This window comes from Chiloscyllium plagiosum, unplaced genomic scaffold, assembly GCF_037043375.1.
Source record: "Chiloscyllium plagiosum isolate Xiang-an unplaced genomic scaffold, Cpla_swu_hap1 HiC_scaffold_2, whole genome shotgun sequence".
Taxonomy (NCBI): Eukaryota; Metazoa; Chordata; class Chondrichthyes; order Orectolobiformes; family Hemiscylliidae; genus Chiloscyllium; species Chiloscyllium plagiosum.
Genome location: NW_028270140.1, coordinates 79,097,093 through 79,114,332, shown reverse-complemented (window position 1 = coordinate 79,114,332; position 17,240 = coordinate 79,097,093). Strand labels below are relative to the sequence as shown.

Sequence of the window (17,240 nt, the reverse complement as noted above, 5' to 3'; positions counted from 1 at the left end):
TATTGCCAACAGACAGACCAACAAGCAGGGAAAAAAAAGTACTATCATCACACAATAAAAACAAACCACTGTAAATATTCAGCATATCTGATATCGTCCAAGATGAGAGAAACAGAGTTAATGTGTCACATTGATGACCGTTTCACATTTCCAACCATAAATCTTGAGAACTGGTTCTGATGCGATTGTAATAGAGGAGTCTCTAGTCAGCGGCACAGACAGACGTTTTTGTGGCAGGCAGCAAAACATCAGAATGGCGTGTTGCCTAACTGATGCCAGGGTCAAGAATATCTCAGAGAAGTTGCAGAATGTTCTCAAAGGAGAGAGGGATCAGCAGGAGATTGTTGTACACATTGGAACTAACAACATAGGAAGGGACAAGGATGAGATTCTGAAGCGAGAAAACAGACAGTTAGGCAGGAAGTTAAAAAGGATGTCAAGGGTAGTAATATCTGGATTACTCCCAGTGTAACAAACTAATGGAGGTCATGGCTGAGGAGCTGGTGCAGGGAGAAAGGTTCACATTTTTGGATCATTGGAATCCCTTTTGGGATAGAAGTGAACTGTACAAGAAGGGCACATTAGATCTGAGTTGGAAGGGGACTAATATAGTGACAGGGAGGTTTGCTAGAACTGCTCGGGAGGATTAAAATAGTAAGGTAGGGTGTGGGACCCAGAGAAATAGTGAGAAAAGAGATCAATCTGACACTGGTACAGTTGAGAACCGGAGTGAGTCGAACAGTCAGGGCAGGCAGGAACAGGGCAGAGAACAAGGTAGGACTGATAAATTAAACTGCATTTATTTCAACGCAAGAGACCTAACAGAGAAGGCAAGTGAACTCAGGGCATAGTTAGGAACATGGGATTGGGTATCATGGGATTGGGTATCATGGTTCAGGGATGGACAGGACTGGTACGTTAATGTTCCAGGATACAAATGCTACGGGAAGGATAGAAAGGGAGGCAAGACAGGAAGGGGACTGGTGTTTTTGATAAGGGATAGCATTATGGCTGTACTTAGGGGGAATATTCCTGGAAATACATCCAGGGAGGTTATTTGGGTGGAATTGAGAAATAAGAAAAGGATGAGCACCTGATTGAGATTATATTATAGACCCCCAATAGTCAGTGGGAAATTGAGAAATAAATTTGGAAGAAGATCTCAGTTATCTTTAAGAATAATAGGGTGGCAAGAGATTTTAACTTGCCAAACATAAGCTGTGACTGCCATTGTGTTAAGGGTTTAGATGGAGAGGAATTTGTTATGTGTTTGCAAGAACATTTTCTGATTCAATATGTGGATGTACCTAATAGAGACTTGACCTAATCTTGGGAAATAAGGCAGGGTATGTGACTGAGGTGCGAGTAAGGAAGCACTTTGGGGCTAGTGACCATAACCCTGTTAGATTTAAAATAGTGATGGAAAAGGATAGACAGGATCTAAGAGTTAAAGTTCTAAATTGGAGGAAGACCAATTTTGACGGTATTTGGCAAGAATTTTCAAAAGTTGATTGGGGGCAAATGTTCGCAAGTAAAAGGATGGCTGGAAAATGGGAAGCCTTCAAAATGAGACAGAAGTTTCCTGTTAGGGTGAAAGGCAAGGCTGGTAGGTATAGGAAATGCTGGATGGCTAGAGAAATTGAGATTTTGGTTGATAAAAAGAAGGAAGCATATGTTAGGTACAGACAGAAGAGATCGAGTGAGTCCCATAAAGGCAGTAGGAATATATTTAAGAGGGAAATCAGGAGGACAAAAAGAGGACATGAGATAGCTTTGGCTAATAGGATTAAGGAGAATCCAAAGGGAAGCTATAAATACATCAAGAGCAAAAGGGTAACTAGGGAGAGAATAGGCCCCACAAGATCTTCAAAGCAGCCTATGTGTGGAACCGTAGGAAATGAGGGAGAAACTGAATGAATATTTCGCATTAGTGTTTACTTGTGGTGAAGAGCATGAAAGATACAGAATGTGAACAAGCAGATAATGACACCTTGAAAAATGTCCATATTACAGGGGAGGAGGTGCTGGCTGTCTTAAAATGTATAAAAGTAGATCAATCCCGAGGACCTGATCAGGTGTACCCTACAACTCTGTGGGAAGCTAGGAAAGTGATTGCTGGTCTCCTTGCTAAAATATTTGTATCATCGATAGTCACAGGTGAGGTGCTGGAAGACTGGAGGTTGGTTAACATGGTGCCACTATTTAAGAAATGTGGTAAGGAAAAGCCAGGAAATTATGGACCAGTGAACCTGACATCAGTAGTAGGTAAATGTTTGGAGGCAATCCTGAGGGACAGGATTTACATGTATTTGGAAAAGCAAGACGGAGTAGGGATAGTCAACATGGCTTTGTGCGTGGGAAATTATGTCTCATGAACTTGATCAAGGTTTTTGAAGAAGTAAGGAAGAGGTTTGATGAGGGCAGAGTGTGGACATGATGTATATGAACTTCAGTGAGACATTTGACAATGTTCCTCATGGTAGACTGGTTAGCAAAGTTTGATCTCATGGAATACGGGGAGAACTATCCATTTGCATACAAAACTGGCTCCAAGGTAGGAGACTGCGGGTGGTGCCGGAGAGTTACTTTTCAGACTGGAGGCCTGTGACTAGGGTATGCTACAAGGATTGGTGCTGGGTCCACTTTTTCATCATTTATATAAATGATTTGGATGTGAGCATAAGAGGTATAGCTAGTAAGTTTGCATATGACACCAAAATTGGGGTGTGGTTGACAGTAAAGAAGGTTACTTCAGAGTATAACGGGATCTTGATCAGACAGGCCAATGGGCTGAGGAGTGGTAGATGGAGTTTAATTTAGATAAATGCGAGGTGCTGCATTTTGGAAAGGCAAATCAAACATGAAATATACACTTAACAGTAAGGTCCTGGGGAGTGTTGCTGAACAAAAAGATCTTGGAGTACAGGTTCATAGCTCCTTGGAAGTAGAGTCGCAGGTAGATAGGATAGTGAAGAAGGTGTTTGGTATGCTTTCCTTTATTGGTCAGAGTATTGAGTATAGGAGTTGGGAGGTCATGTTGCGGCCGTACAGGAAATTAGTTAGGCCACTTGTGGAATATTGTGTGCAATTCTGGTCTCCTTTTATAAGAAGGATGTTGTGAAACTTGAAAAGAGTACAGAAAAGATTTACAAGGATGTTGCCAGGGTTGGAGGATCTAAACTATCGGGAGAGGCTGAATAGGCTGGGAGCACCGCAGGCTGAGGGGTGACCTTATATAGGTTTATAAAATCATGAGGGGCATGGATAGGGTAAATAGACAAAGTATGTTTTCCTATGGCGAGTCCAGAACTAGAGGGCATAGGTTTAGGGTAAGAGGGAAAAATTTAAAAGGCACCTAAGAGGCAACTTTTTTCATGCAGAGAATGGTGCATGTATAGAATGAGCTGTTCTGTGAAGTGGTGAGGGCTAGTACAATTAGAGCATTTAAAATATATCTGGATGAGTCATAGAGTCAAAGAGATGTACAGCATGGAAACAGACCCTTCAATCCAACCCGTCCATGCTGACCAGATATCCCAACCCAATCTAGTCCCACCTGCCAGCACCCGGCCCATATCCCCCAAATCCTTTCTATTCATGTACCCATCCAAATACCTCTTAAATGTTGCAATTGTACCAGCCTCCACCACATCCTCTGGCAGCTCATTCCATACACGTACCACCCTCTGCGTAAAAAAGTTGCCCCTTAGGTCTCTTTTATATCTTTCCCCTCTCACCCTCAACCTATGCCCTCTAGCTCTGGACTTCCCGACCCCAGGGAAAAGACTTTGTCTATTTATCCTATCCACGCCCCTCATAATTTTGTAAACCTCTGTAAGGTTACCCCTCAGTCTCTGACGCTCCAGGGAAAACAGCCCCAGCCTGTTCAGCCTCTCCCTGGCAACATTCTTGTAAATCTTTTCTGAACCCTTTCAAGTATATGAATAGGAAGGGTTTAGATTGGGCTAAATGCTGAAACTGGGACTAAATTAGGTTAGGAGGGAGGAACCTTTGCAAGTCTGTGAGAGTGTTGTCCTGAGCTGGGGTAGAGCTAATTGCAGGGAATGTAGGTAGCGGCGCATGGCTGCAAGCGTGGAGCGGAGGATCCGGAGGGAGGTCTGTTGCTGGAGGCTTCGGATTTGTTGTAAGTACTGGTTGTTCTGCTTGGGTCCAAATTTTGTTGGTCTGAACGTAGTCCAGAGTCCGTGCAGGGTCAGTCGGTTCCGTAGGCAGGTGCTGAGGAAGGAGATGTGGCTGTGGTAGTGAGTCTGTTTGAGAACCTGGCTGAAGAGCTTCTGCCTTTGCAAGTCTGTGAGAGTGTTGTCCTGAGCTGGGGTCGGGCTAATTGCAGAGAATGTAGGTAGTGGCGCATGGCTGCAAGCGTGGAGAGGAGGATCCGGAGGGAGATCTGTTGCTGGAGGCTTCGGATTTGTTGTAGGTACTGGTTGTCCTGGTTGGGTCCAAATTTTGTTGGTCTGAACGTCTTTTGCAAGTCTGTGAGAGTGTTGTCCTGAGCTGACTTTGGGGAGACAGGCCACCTACTTCAGAGAACACCTCTAGGACACCCGGACCAACCAACCCAACCACCCCGTGGCTCAAGACTTCAATTCCCCCTCCCACTCCTCCAAGGACATGCAGGTCCTTGGACTCCTCCATCACCAGACCATAGCAACACGACGGCTGGAGGAAGAGCGCCTCATCTTCCGCCTCAGAACCCTCCAACCACAAGGGATGAACTCAGATTTCTCCAGTTTCCTCATTTCCCCTCCCCCCACCTTGTCTCAGTCCCAATCCTCGAACTCAGCACCACCTTCCTAACCTGCAATCTTCTTCCTGACCTCTCTGCCCCCACCTCCACTCCGGCCTATCACCTTCACCTTATCACCCTCACCTTAATCTCCTTTCACCTATCGCATTTCCAACTACCCTCCCCCAAGTCCCTCCTCCCTACCTTTTACCTTAGCCTGCTTGGCACACTTTCCTCATTCCTGAAGAAGGGCTCATGCCCGAAGCGTTGATTCTCCTGCTCCTTGGATGCTGCCTGACCTGCTGCGCTTTTCCAGCAACTCATTTCCAGCACTAAATTAGGTTAGGATATCTGGTCAGCATGGGCGAATTGGACCAAAGGGTCTGTTTCCATGCTTGACATCTCTATGACTTATGACTCTATGAATGGCCATCAACTGAAAATGTTAACCTTATTTCACTCTCCTTAGATGATCCTGCTGACAGGGCTACCAACCATTCTGGAAGAGCCAACAGGCATTGAAAGCAACCTGGAAATTTTAAAACAATAGAATTCCATTAATTGATTTCTAGCAACAAGAGTCTATTTTACTGATTGTGGTCACAGGTACCATTCCTCTGCAAGGTGGCATGGTACATATGTGCCACCGTTGCACACATGTTCAGCCCCAAACTTTCACTGCCTTTGCCTGCCTAGAAAATTCATACCCACCAATCCAGTTCCAGCACAGCCTAGAAAGCTTTAATTGCTCCTGAGATCCTGACTGACAATCTTGTAAGGCCAAGTCTTTGGCTAAAAAGGGGCACTGCACCCTGCTTTGTTGCTGCCATTACCAAAACTCCAAATTGTTCAAATCCTTGGAATAACACATAGAATACATTTCACCTGAAAGAAATGATATCACCTTTGCTTCTGCTTCCCCTTTTGCATATCATTCCTTCTAGTTTATATTAAAATGTAATTGTTGGTTGCACAATGACTGGCACAATTTAGCACAATCTATGTACAATAAGCTAATTGCTTTCAATGGGTCTGACATCCCTTGCATTGGGATAATTGATTATAAAAGTCAATACAGTTCCCTGGGTTCAACATCTGGAAAGTTCTACATTGTTGATACAGCAGGACCTTTTCTGATTTTTTTTTCAGCATGCACAAATCTATGTATTATTATGATCTGTGAGATAACAAATCCATCAGTTTAGCACCAAATTGCATGGCTTTGCAAAGCAAAGATTTCAGACTGCAACCTTGTCCACATTCATTTTTGGTCAGAGCCAAGTAGACCTTATTCAGCAAGCTGCATCAGATGATCACTATCATCACCAGGTGGTATGAGTGAATCTTTAACAGGCCCACAAACTAGCATGTTCATTCTAAATAGGACCACCAAGTAATGTAATCTCAAAGGCAAACAAAAGGTGATTGTGCAAGTTCCACGTCAATATATGCTGGACCACATACATTTAGGTCACATGGGCTCAGGAAAAAAATACAAGAGATTGGTGCATGAATCTATATATTGGCATGATATATATAATAAGAACATCAACCAGCTATTCAAATTGTGGGAAACATGTCAACTGCATCAACATCAACAATGACAGTATCGCTCCTTCCTCTTGAGATTCCTTTCATGTCGAGGTGCAAGATCACTATTGTTATTTCCATATTCAAAGAAATAATTACATTTTGGTCACTGACTACTTCACCAACTTCCCCTTTATGCAACAAATCAAAGATACCATTAGTGCAATAGTTTTGACACATTAAATGCCATATTTATTATATTTGATGTGGCTCAACAAATTGTGGTCGAAAAATGTGATGCTGGAAAAACACAGCAGGTCAGGCAGCAACCAAACAGCAGGAGAATCAACATTACAGGCATAAACCCTTCATCAGAATGCTGCCTGACCTGCTGTGCTTTTCCAGCGCCACAATGTTTGACTCTGATCTTCAGCATTAGCAGTCCTCACATTCTCCTAATCAACAAAGTGTGCTTGACTAAAGTCCACTGTGCACTAATGTATCCTTCCAAGATGTGTAGGAAATGTGACTTTAAAAATATTATCTCTTCTCCTTTTCGCTCTCAAATGAACAGCCTGGCAAAATGCACTGTTTGTGCTGTAAAATCCATGATAGTCAAAAGTGGCTTGCTAAGATTTTTAGTGGCTGTGCTAAATCTGCTTGCTACTTCTCCAATGAGTTTACTCTCAATGGCAGCTCTCATATTTGGAAGGCAGAGCGACTCAGTTTTTCTTACCCACACTCTCAGCTTCCAACCATATGTGTGTGATGAAAGAGAGAAGGGAATGGTATAAAGCATAATCAAAAAGCATCCAGGCAGTTTTTCACTTGAACCAGGGCAGAATGTGAGAATTCAAGTATTACGAACAAACATATAGCTCAGTGGAAAGAGACTACAGTTGTTTTGTGTAGCCTTCGCCATGTAATGCTGTAATGACAAATGGTTAAATTCTATGAATAAATAGGCAAACGTCTGAACAGCATGGAATCAACCATCAGTTACACAAGATAGTGACTACTGACACATCTATGACAAATTACATATATCCATTTGTGAAGACACGTATGGCACACATGGCCAAGGCGTGAAATTTGTCCAAGGACTGGGTCTGGTTGTGTCACACGTCCATTAGAGCATTGTCCAAATATGTAGAAATATTGTATCTATATGCGTTATTGTACTTGTTAACGGAAAAGGGTTCCAATTCTTTAACAAGAAAAGGTGCGGGATGTTATATGGATTTCAGATAGGAATGACAGTGGTATAATATGACGGGCAACATTCAAGTATAAAAGTGCCGATTTCACCTTCAATCATTCTTTGTAAAAATGGAGTCAGTGTGTAGAACATAGAACATAGAACAATACAGCACAGAACAGGCCCTTCGGCCCACGATGTTGTACCGAACATTTGTCCTAGCTTAAGCACCCATCCATGTACCTATCCAATTGCCGCTTAAAGGTCACCAAAGATTCTGACTCTACCACTCCCACAGGCAGCGCATTCCATGCCCCCACCACTCTCTGGGTAAAGAACCCACCCCTGACATCTCCCCTATACCTTCCACCCTTCACCTTAAATTTATGTCCCCTTGTAACACTCTGTTGTACCCGGGGAAAAAGTTTCTGACTGTCTACTCTATCTATTCCTCTGATCATCTTATAAACCTCTATCAAGTCACCCCTGGTCCTTCGCCGTTCCAATGAGAAAAGGCCTAGCACTCTCAACCTATCCTCGTACGACCTATTCTCCATTCCAGGCAACATCCTGGTAAATCTTCTCTGCACCCTTTCCAAAGCTTCCACATCTTTCCTAAAGTGAGGCAACCTGAACTGCACACAGTACTCCAAATGTGGCCTAACCAAAGTCCTGTACAGTTGCAACATCACTTCACGACTCTTGAATTCGATCCCTCTGCTAATGAACGCTAATACACTATACGCCTTCTTACAAGCTCTATCCACCTGAGTGGCAACTTTCAAAGACCTATGAACATAGGCCCCAAGATCCCTCTGCTCCTCCACCTCACTAAGAACCCTACCGTTAACCCTGTATTCCGCATTCTTATTTGTCTTTCCAAAATGGACCACCTCACACTTGGCAGGGTTGAACTCCATCTGCCACTCCTCAGCCCAGCTCTGCATCATATCCAAGTCCCTTTGCAGCCGACAAGAGCCCTCCTCACTATCCACAACTCCACCAATCTTCGTATCATCTGCAAATTTACTGACCCACCCTTCGACTCCCTCATCCAAGTCATTAATAAAAATTACGAACAATAGAGGACCCAGAACTGATCCCTGCGGAAGTCCACTTGTAACTGGGCTCCAGGCTGAACATTTACCATCTACCACCACTCTCTGACTTCGACCGGTTAACCAGTTTTCTATCCACAATTGGTCTCACTATTGCAATGCACAATAGTGAGACTAATAAGCACAGAACTCAAGACTGTAGATGTCTGTGATAGGATAGCAATTTAAATCATTAGTATTGCCTCAACCAGAGGCCACTCTTCGTAACATGGACTAACAAGTAAAACAGCACTTGGGCTTTATCATACTGACAGCGGTGCTTGACCCGTGAAACTGCAAAGTAACCTGGTAACACATTTCTCATCCCTAGGAAAGCAAAAAAGCAGTTTATTGAAAACAAATTTGAAAGTGACAAGTCAAACGACATCATATTAGGAGAGAAAAATAATGTCGCTGAAGTTTGATTAAGAGTTGTCGACAATAATCTCGAAGTGCCTTCCTGCTGCTTCTGCATATATCAGATTTCCAGCACCTACAGAGAGTTACATTTCCACAGCCCCTCCCCCATCTGTGACGCATAAAACCAGCTGCTGCCTCCACGGAAGCAATGATGACGTCCAAGCTACCGCATGGACGTGACGGCACTTGACCAATCATCGCTCCCTATGTAAATACGGACCCGAGGGTCTTTCCAGATTGGCTGCCTCCGACCGGCCCGTTGTGACGTAATTGAGGGTGACACTGGGTTTGAGGTCAGAGGGCGGAGCGGTTGCTGTGAGTAAACAGGTTGTTGTGGGAGAGGATTAATGTACCTGAACCTGGGTCCCGGGGCGAGGCCCACTGCATCTCCCGGGGAGTTGGGAAAGCCCGGACCTGTTGATGGCCTTCCTTCCCGGTCTGCATTGCTGTCCAGGTCACTGCAGGAGAACCATTACAGCGTCGTGAAACAGTGTTGCGTATCTGATTCTCTTGACTCTCCAATGAAAATATTGGAGTTGGGAAACCGGGTTGTTTGTGTTGGGGGTCACATGGGCCTCCAGGAAAATGTCTTAACTCGTGTTGACCGGTCCTGAGCCCAAAGCAATGACTGTTTCCACTGAACTGAATCCTGTCTTATTTGTTTCTCTTGCTCAGATGTGAGGCTCTTTAAGTTTTCAAACTGGGGTGTACGACGTTATCCTCAGTAATCGAATCGGGTTATGTTGATCTGATTTGGCAGGTATTGATGGTCGGTTGTTAACATAGCTGTTAATAACAAGCATTGAAGTTTTCAGCACTTCCAAGGATATTACCACAGGCTAGAGATTGAAAATAACCTGTCTTATGTTTGTGTATTTTTGCTTCTAATATTCCATCTCCATTGATGAGCTAGGAGTTAGATTTCAAAGCTATGATATTGTGATAAGGTAGCTTAATTTCTTTGGTAACTCCAACTTGCAAGTTATTTCTTTGTAATTGTGTCTAATGGATGTAGCTGGCTGCAGTTAGTAAATGACATCTGTTCTACAGGTCAGTTTGGAGCAAATTATTTGTTTTGTGAATGTAGGCCTCTGCTGTTAATCTTTTGACAAAGTAGGTAAAAAAAAAAATTTGGCTTCTTGAAACGTGCAATGTTTGAGCACTTCAAATAGGTTGCAAGTTTAGGTTGGCTGGAGAGTTTACGACTAAGACCATAAGAGAGGAACAGGAGTAGGCTGTTGGCCCATGTGCCTGCCCTACCATTTAACAGGATCATAGCTGATCTGACATCCTAATGTCCACTTTCCTGTCTTTCCATGTAACTCTTAGATTCTTGACTAATAAGGAAATATCATATCTTGGCCTTAAATGTACACAAGGACTCTGTCTTCAGCTCTCTGGCAAGAAGATCCAAAGACATTTAACCCTCAGATGAAATTCTTCCTCATGTCGGTCTTGAACTAGTACCCCTTTATTCTGAGATTGTGCCCTCCATTCCCATGAGGGGGGACAAGGTGGCTCAGTGGTTAGCACTGTTGCCTCACCGCACCAGGGACCCGGGTTCAATTCCAGCCTCAGGCTATTGTCTGTGTGGAGTTTGCACATTCTCCCCATGTCTGCGTGGGTTTCCTCTGGATGCTCTGGTTTCTTTCCACAGTCCAAAGATGTGTAGGTTAGGTGCATTAGTCAGGGGTAATATAAGGTTCTGGCTGGGTTACTCTTCGAAGGTCACTGTGGACTTGTTTGGCCAAATGACCTGTTTCCACATTGTAGGGATTCGTCTATGATGATTTACCATATCAAATTCTGAAGAATCCTATATATTTAATGAGATTACCTTTCAATCTTTAAGTTAACTGCAATTTCCCTTTCATGAAGCCATGCTGACTCTGCTTGATTTGATTATGAGCTTCCGAATGTGCTGCTATTACCCCCTTATGGGAGTATGAGTAGCCTGGTCACTCAGTAGTTAGCATTGCTATCTCTCAGTGCCAGGGACCTGTGATTGATTCCAGCCCTGGGCAACTGTCTGTGTGGAGCTTGCAACTTTCTCCCAGGGTCTCTGTGGAATTCTGCCAGGTGCACAGGTTTCCTTCCCACAGTCCAAAGATGTGCAGGTTAGGTGAATTGGCCATGCTACTTTGCCCATAGGGTCCAGGGCTATGCAAGCGAGGTGGATTAACCATGGCAAATGCAGGGATAGGGTGAATCTAGGTGAGATGCTCTTTGGAGAGTCAGTGTGGACTCGATGGGACAAATAGCCTATTTCTGTGCTGTAAGGGTTTTATGATTAATAATTGATTCCACCATTTTCCCAACAATAGTTATGAACCAAATCGGCTCATAGTTATCTGCTTTTAAATCAGGTTGTCACATTGACATTTTTCCAATTCCCTGTACTTCAGAACTTCTCCAGAATCCAAGGATTTCTGAAAAATTACAATTAATACATCTGTCTCTGTAGCTTCTTTTAGGATTCTCAAATGCAAGCCAGTTATCTACTTTTAGCCCATTAGTTTGTCTAATGCTATTTCTCTAGTGATGATGGAACATAATTCTACCAACATAATTATTTAGTATGAATGGAATGTTCAAAGTTTCTTTCATTAAAGATTGATGCAAAATATCTGTTTAACTTCTGTGCCAGTTCCTTGTTCCCCATTACACTCTTTCCAGATTAACTTTCTGAGGGCCTTATGTTCACTTGGACTTCTCTCTCTTATATAATTAAAAAGCTTTTATTGTCATCCTCACTTGTTTATTTTCTGTGTTCATATATTCAGTACTCCTTTCCTGGATTCTGAATTTATTCCAGTCTTTCATGCTATCACTGACTTTTGCCCTGATATGCTTTTTCTTTCAACTTCTGTACTGTTCTTAACTTCCTGAGTTAGCTATGGTTGGTTTATCTTCGAATCTTTCCAGCTGAGAGTCATGAAGTACCTCTTAAATGTATGTTGCTGCTTTCTTATTGTCTTTTCTGTTAACTTATCTACCCAGTTCATTTTTACTAATTCTATCCTCATTTCATTGTATTTCATTTGATTTAAATTAAACAGTTTTTTGACTCCAGTTTCTCTCACTTAACATGATAAACTGAATATTAAATTCTATGATCACTAATTCCTAGGGGATCTTTTACTTGGAGGTCTCTTTTTAAACCTCCTCATCACCCATTACTAGATCAATAGACACCTTGCTTCTTGATTTGTTTCCAAGCAATATTGCTGTAAGAAACTATGCATAGTGCACTCTGAATTTGTTTTTGTAGTTACCTTTTCCAGCACAATTGACCCAATCAACATGAAGATTAAAGTCACCCACAATTATTGCTCTATTCTTTTTGCATGCTCCTATTATTTGTTGATACACTCCCTTTCCTATAGCTTGAAATTGTTTGGGGTCTATATGTCACTCCTACCAATGTCTTTCCCTTCCTGTTGTTTGTCTTCACCCAAATGGATCTACATCACCTGAGCTGAAATCATCTCTCACAACTGTCCTCATTTCATTTCTGAACAGTGCTACCCAACTACCTTCTCCTTTCCTCCCATCTCTTGGGAAGGTTAAATGTCCCTCAAATGTTAAGTTCTCAGTCTTGTTCTACTTGTATAACCATATTTCACAATGGCTGAGATTATATTCGTTCACCTCTTGAACTACCAGATTACTTGGGATCCTACCTTTCACGAGCCATTATACTTCAGAGTGGATGCCATATCTGTCATTAGCAATCTTTAAAGAAGAGAAGGAAGAATGGTATCAGAGATTAACCGATCATTCATCTTTTTTCTGTTTGTGGTTCCAAACTGTTTACTGTGACTGTACATTTGCTTGCATAATTTAAAATTCTGTCACTTATTCAGTTCATTTTGAGTTTGGGAAGTTCTTAAATCATGAAGTATGCTGTATAAATACAGATTGTTGTAGAAGAACTCAATGGTTGCGATCTTATGCAACTCCTCATTGTAGAAAAATCACGTTTTAGAAACAGTGCTTAGTGTTGGCTGTAATGAGATTACATTGCCAACAACCATTTTAAATGTTTGTGCTTTGGAAACAGTGTCCCCAATTCATTAATTGCATTACAGTGAACTTGTGTTAATGAAATATGTGTTATAGCAGAACAATCTGAATGTTTTTTTTGCCTATTTGGAACTTTGCTGTTCTAAGTCTGGGAATGACTTCCAAATAGTAATCTCGTTTTAAAATTTAAATCTAATATGCAACTGGCTAATTTACTTATATTAACTGACCATGCTAATGTTGTTATTGTTCCTAGGTAGCTGAAAATGTGTTGCTGGAAAAGCACAGCAGGTCAGGCAGCATCCAAGGAGCAGGAGAATCAATGTTTCAGGCATGAGCCCTTCTTCAGGAAGAAGGGCTCATGCCTGAAATGTCGATTCTCCTGCTCCTTGGATGCTGCCTGACCTGCTGCACTTTTCCAGCAACACATTTTCAGCTCTGATCTCCAGCATCTGCAGTCCTCACTTTTTCCTATTGTTCCTAGGTAGCCTGTATTAACACACACGCTGTGCCTCGGTGTAGAAGTTGCTTCAATAAAGCTAAATTGAGTGCAGGATTCCTGTTCTTCATTCCACTGGCATTCAGGAAGACTCCTTTTTTTAAAAGTAAAGTGACGAGAATGTTGCATAGTACATTTTATTTTTAAAAATAATGCTATTTTAAAATAACTGGGATGGATTACTAAGAGTAGCCTCATTTTTGGGGGGGTTGGAGTAGCTTTAGGGTTTTGACTTTTTTTCCATTTGAAAGACTAATGGATTACACAGTTTAACTGTGTTCCAGTTTGTTTGGGCAACCTGCCTGTGGAACAGGTGAGAGTGAGGTCTTAAATGAATATTTCTCATCTGTATTCAGAGGAGAAAGACATTGTAGCTGGGGAAGTGAGGGTCTAGAACATATCAGTAAGGCTGTGTTTGATGATGTAGCAGGTATGAAGGTACATAAATGCCCAGAGCCTGATTAAAATTCTTCTGCTATAGAAGCAGGGGAGTAGATTGCCAGGCACCTAGTAAAGATATTTAATATTTCATTTGCCCGTGAAGTGCCAGGTGACTGGCGAATAGCTAAAGAGGTTCCTTTTTTCAAAAGTGGTACAGTGGTGATAGGCCAGGTAATTACAGGCCAGTTAGTCTGATGTCAGTGGTAATCATTTAGAAAAAAGAGCGATAGGGATAATCAACATTTGGAAAGGCAGGGATTGATCAGGGTGAAAAGTGTGGATTTGTTAGAGGGAGATCCTGTCTGACTAAATTTGAGTTTGTTATAAAAGTAACAAAATATATTGGTGGTAATGCAGTTGGAGTGCTTTAAATGGACTTCACTAAGGTCTTTGACAAGGTCCCAAATGGAAGGGTAGTCTAAAAGGTAAGAGTCCATGGGATCCGAGTTGGTAAACTCTATCCAAAATTGGCTTGGAAATAGGAGGTAAAGGGTGATGCTGGTGGGTTTTTATGATTGAAAGCCTGTGACCAGTAGTGTATCACAGGGACTGGTGCTGGGACCCTTGCTGTTTATGCGTTGGATGTGAATTTAGACTTGGATGTGAATTTAGAAGGTAAAATTTGTAAACTTGCAGATGACATGAAAATCAGCAGTGTTTTTGGTGGTGAGGAGGATGGTCTCAAGCTAACTTTTTATCTTGATTAGCTGGTAAATTAGGTAGAGCAGTGGCAGATGGAATTTTAATCCTGATAAGTGTGAGGTGATGCATTTTGGGAGGTCCAGTAGGGAAGAATATACATAATGAAATTAGGTTCTGAGGAAGTACTGAGGAACAAGGGGACCTTGGTGTACAAGTCCATGGATCCCTGAAGGTGTCAGCACAGTTAGACGGTGATGAAGAAAGCATATGGGATGCTTGCCTTCATTAGCTGGGGTGTAGAATATAGGAGTAACATACTAAGCACTGTTGTTAATTTACCTTTTAAATCCGTGTTGACTGCCTAATTATTGTCAAAGCATCCTTTTTTATTATTGTTTAGAATTTTCCCAATGATTGACACTGGAGTATTGGGTTGGTGGAAATCGTGGGGTTACAGCATTATGAAACATTAGTTTGGTCACAGCTGGAATACTGTGTGCAGTTGTGGTCACCACATTATGGTAAAGACCTGACTGTACTGGAGAGGTTACAGGGCAGACTTACCAGGATTTTTGCCTGGGATGAAAAGTCTCAATTATGAGACTTTGATTTTCCCTTGGTTTGATTTTACCCTGGGTTTGATTTTCCCTCGAATACTTGGATGTTGAGCAGGGATTTGATTGAGGAACACCCTTAAAATGCCAATATATGATGACAGTGGATCAAGTGCCAGGTAAATGGGATTGGGGTGGTTTGATGCTTGTTGGTCAGCATAGACATGGTGGGCTGAAAGGTCTGTTTCTATGCTCTTATTCTGAACAGTTTATTCTACCAGGCATTATTTATGGAATGTTTTGATAATTAAAAATCATAAAATGATTCATTTTGTTTTTAGCTGTTAAATGCACTTTTTAACATTCCTGATGTTTTTTTTTATTGCAGCAAATAAGTCGTCCAGTTTGAAAAGGGGTAAAAAGAAAATGTTGCAGTTGGCAGAGTTGGTGTATCTTCTAGTTTATTTGTGTACAGTATGGAATATGTTCATATCTTTCAGGTAAAATAAGCTTATATGCAGAGCCAAGCTTTGAGCTTGATTAGCCTTTTCAATTGATGTAAATGCTAAGCATACAATACGTTTTAAATTAAAACCTATTAAGAGCAATTTTTATGGTTGATTTTGGGTGATACTAAATACTCAATATGAAAAACCTCCCAAAGATAAATGAAACATCTCTGGACTAATGTCAATAAGGAACTGAAATGTATTAATTTTTTTTTAAAAAAAAGGTAATATTACAGAAATTGAAGGGACATAAAATAGATTGTTACCTGGACCTGATTATCCACATCCCATAGGTGACTTTGGTAAAGGATGTGTTGGTGGTCAGCTTATAAAATTCTATAGCCTGGGGAATGATTCCAGCAGATTTGTAAGGTTGCAAATGTAACCACATCCTTCAACAAAGGAAGGACAGAGAAAACCATTATTTACAAAAGGAAAATGAAGACCAGTGTCTGGTCTGAGCTAGTCACTCTATGACAATGATTGGTTGTCAGAATTAAATGTACATCAAACTTTGTTTTAATTGGAACACTTGGTAAACAGGCAAAAAATTGTATACCTAAAATCCGACGATCTACTGTGATGTCCGAGTGTTTATGCTGTAAATAAAGTATGTGATGCCTATACCCCCCCCCCCCCCTCGTTACATTACTTACTGTATGTTTTTACATTAATGCACCTAAAATCAATGTATTTACATAGATTTTTTGGGGGGTATGTTGATGTCTCAAAGTTTCACTTGGTCAGGGTTTGCTGTGGTTATGCATACCTCTTGACTATCCAGAATATTTGATCACCTGGCATACTTTTGGTTCCATAGATGCTGCCTAACAAAAGGTGTGCTTTAATATTTCCAAGTTTACAGATGACAGGAGCTGGATGAACATGCATGTATGAAATAGATGCAAAGATGCTTCAAAGGAATATGGAGAGGTTAAGTGAGTGGGTAACATTGAGAGATTGAGTACCAGGTAGCAACATGAGAGATAGTAAAATATAGTGTCCAAATGGTGAAAGATTGAAGTGTTGAACTTCAAAGGGACTTGGATGTCCTTGATCAGGAGGTACTGAAGATTAATGTGCAGGTACAGCAAGCAAGTCAAGAAAAATGGTATGTTGATCTTTATTACAAGAGGATTTGAGGGTGGAAATAACTGTCTCACTGTAATTATATAGAGCTTTGAGACCACACTTACATATTGCACACACTATTCTCCTTGCCTACAGATTTATTTGTCATAGGAGTGTGAGAAAGGTTGACCAAGTTAATTCATGGGACAGAGGAATTATCTTATGAGGAAAGATTAAATAGGCTGGAGTTTTGGAAAATGAGAGGTAGCTTCATTGAAACATACAAAATGCTTAGAGAATGGTGGTGAAGATATTTACACTTGCTGCAGGGGATCTAGAACTGGGAAACCGTCTCGGAATAAATGACTGCCCATTTAGGATTGTGAGAGGAATTTCTTCAGTAGAAGAGGGTGGTGAATCTTTGGAGTTCTCTGAATTCTCATACAGCATTGTGAAGCATAGCTGTTTGACTGAGATTGATGTTTTTAATGTGAGGAAATCTATTG

The 17,240-nt window shown here is 41.6% G+C and overlaps 1 protein-coding gene across 5 annotated transcripts in view; it reads left to right on the top strand.

The window, feature by feature from the left end:
• The first annotated feature begins 9,301 nt into the window (after window positions 1-9,301).
• Window positions 9,302-17,240, top strand: part of LOC122557348 (protein JTB-like) — a 31,424-nt gene continuing 23,485 nt past the window's right edge. Inside the window, exons 1-3 of one of the 5 annotated variants that reach the window (XM_087998020.1) lie at window positions 9,314-9,446; window positions 13,503-13,623; window positions 15,543-15,654. In XM_087998020.1, coding sequence (XP_087854146.1) covers window positions 15,581-15,654 — 74 coding nt within the window. In that variant the 5' untranslated portion in view covers window positions 9,314-9,446; window positions 13,503-13,623; window positions 15,543-15,580. Of the gene's footprint in view, window positions 9,447-9,469; window positions 9,753-13,502; window positions 13,624-15,542; window positions 15,655-17,240 lie in introns of those variants that run through there. The other 4 variants (XM_087998013.1, XM_087998025.1, XM_087998016.1 and 1 more) reach the window with 4 other exon arrangements.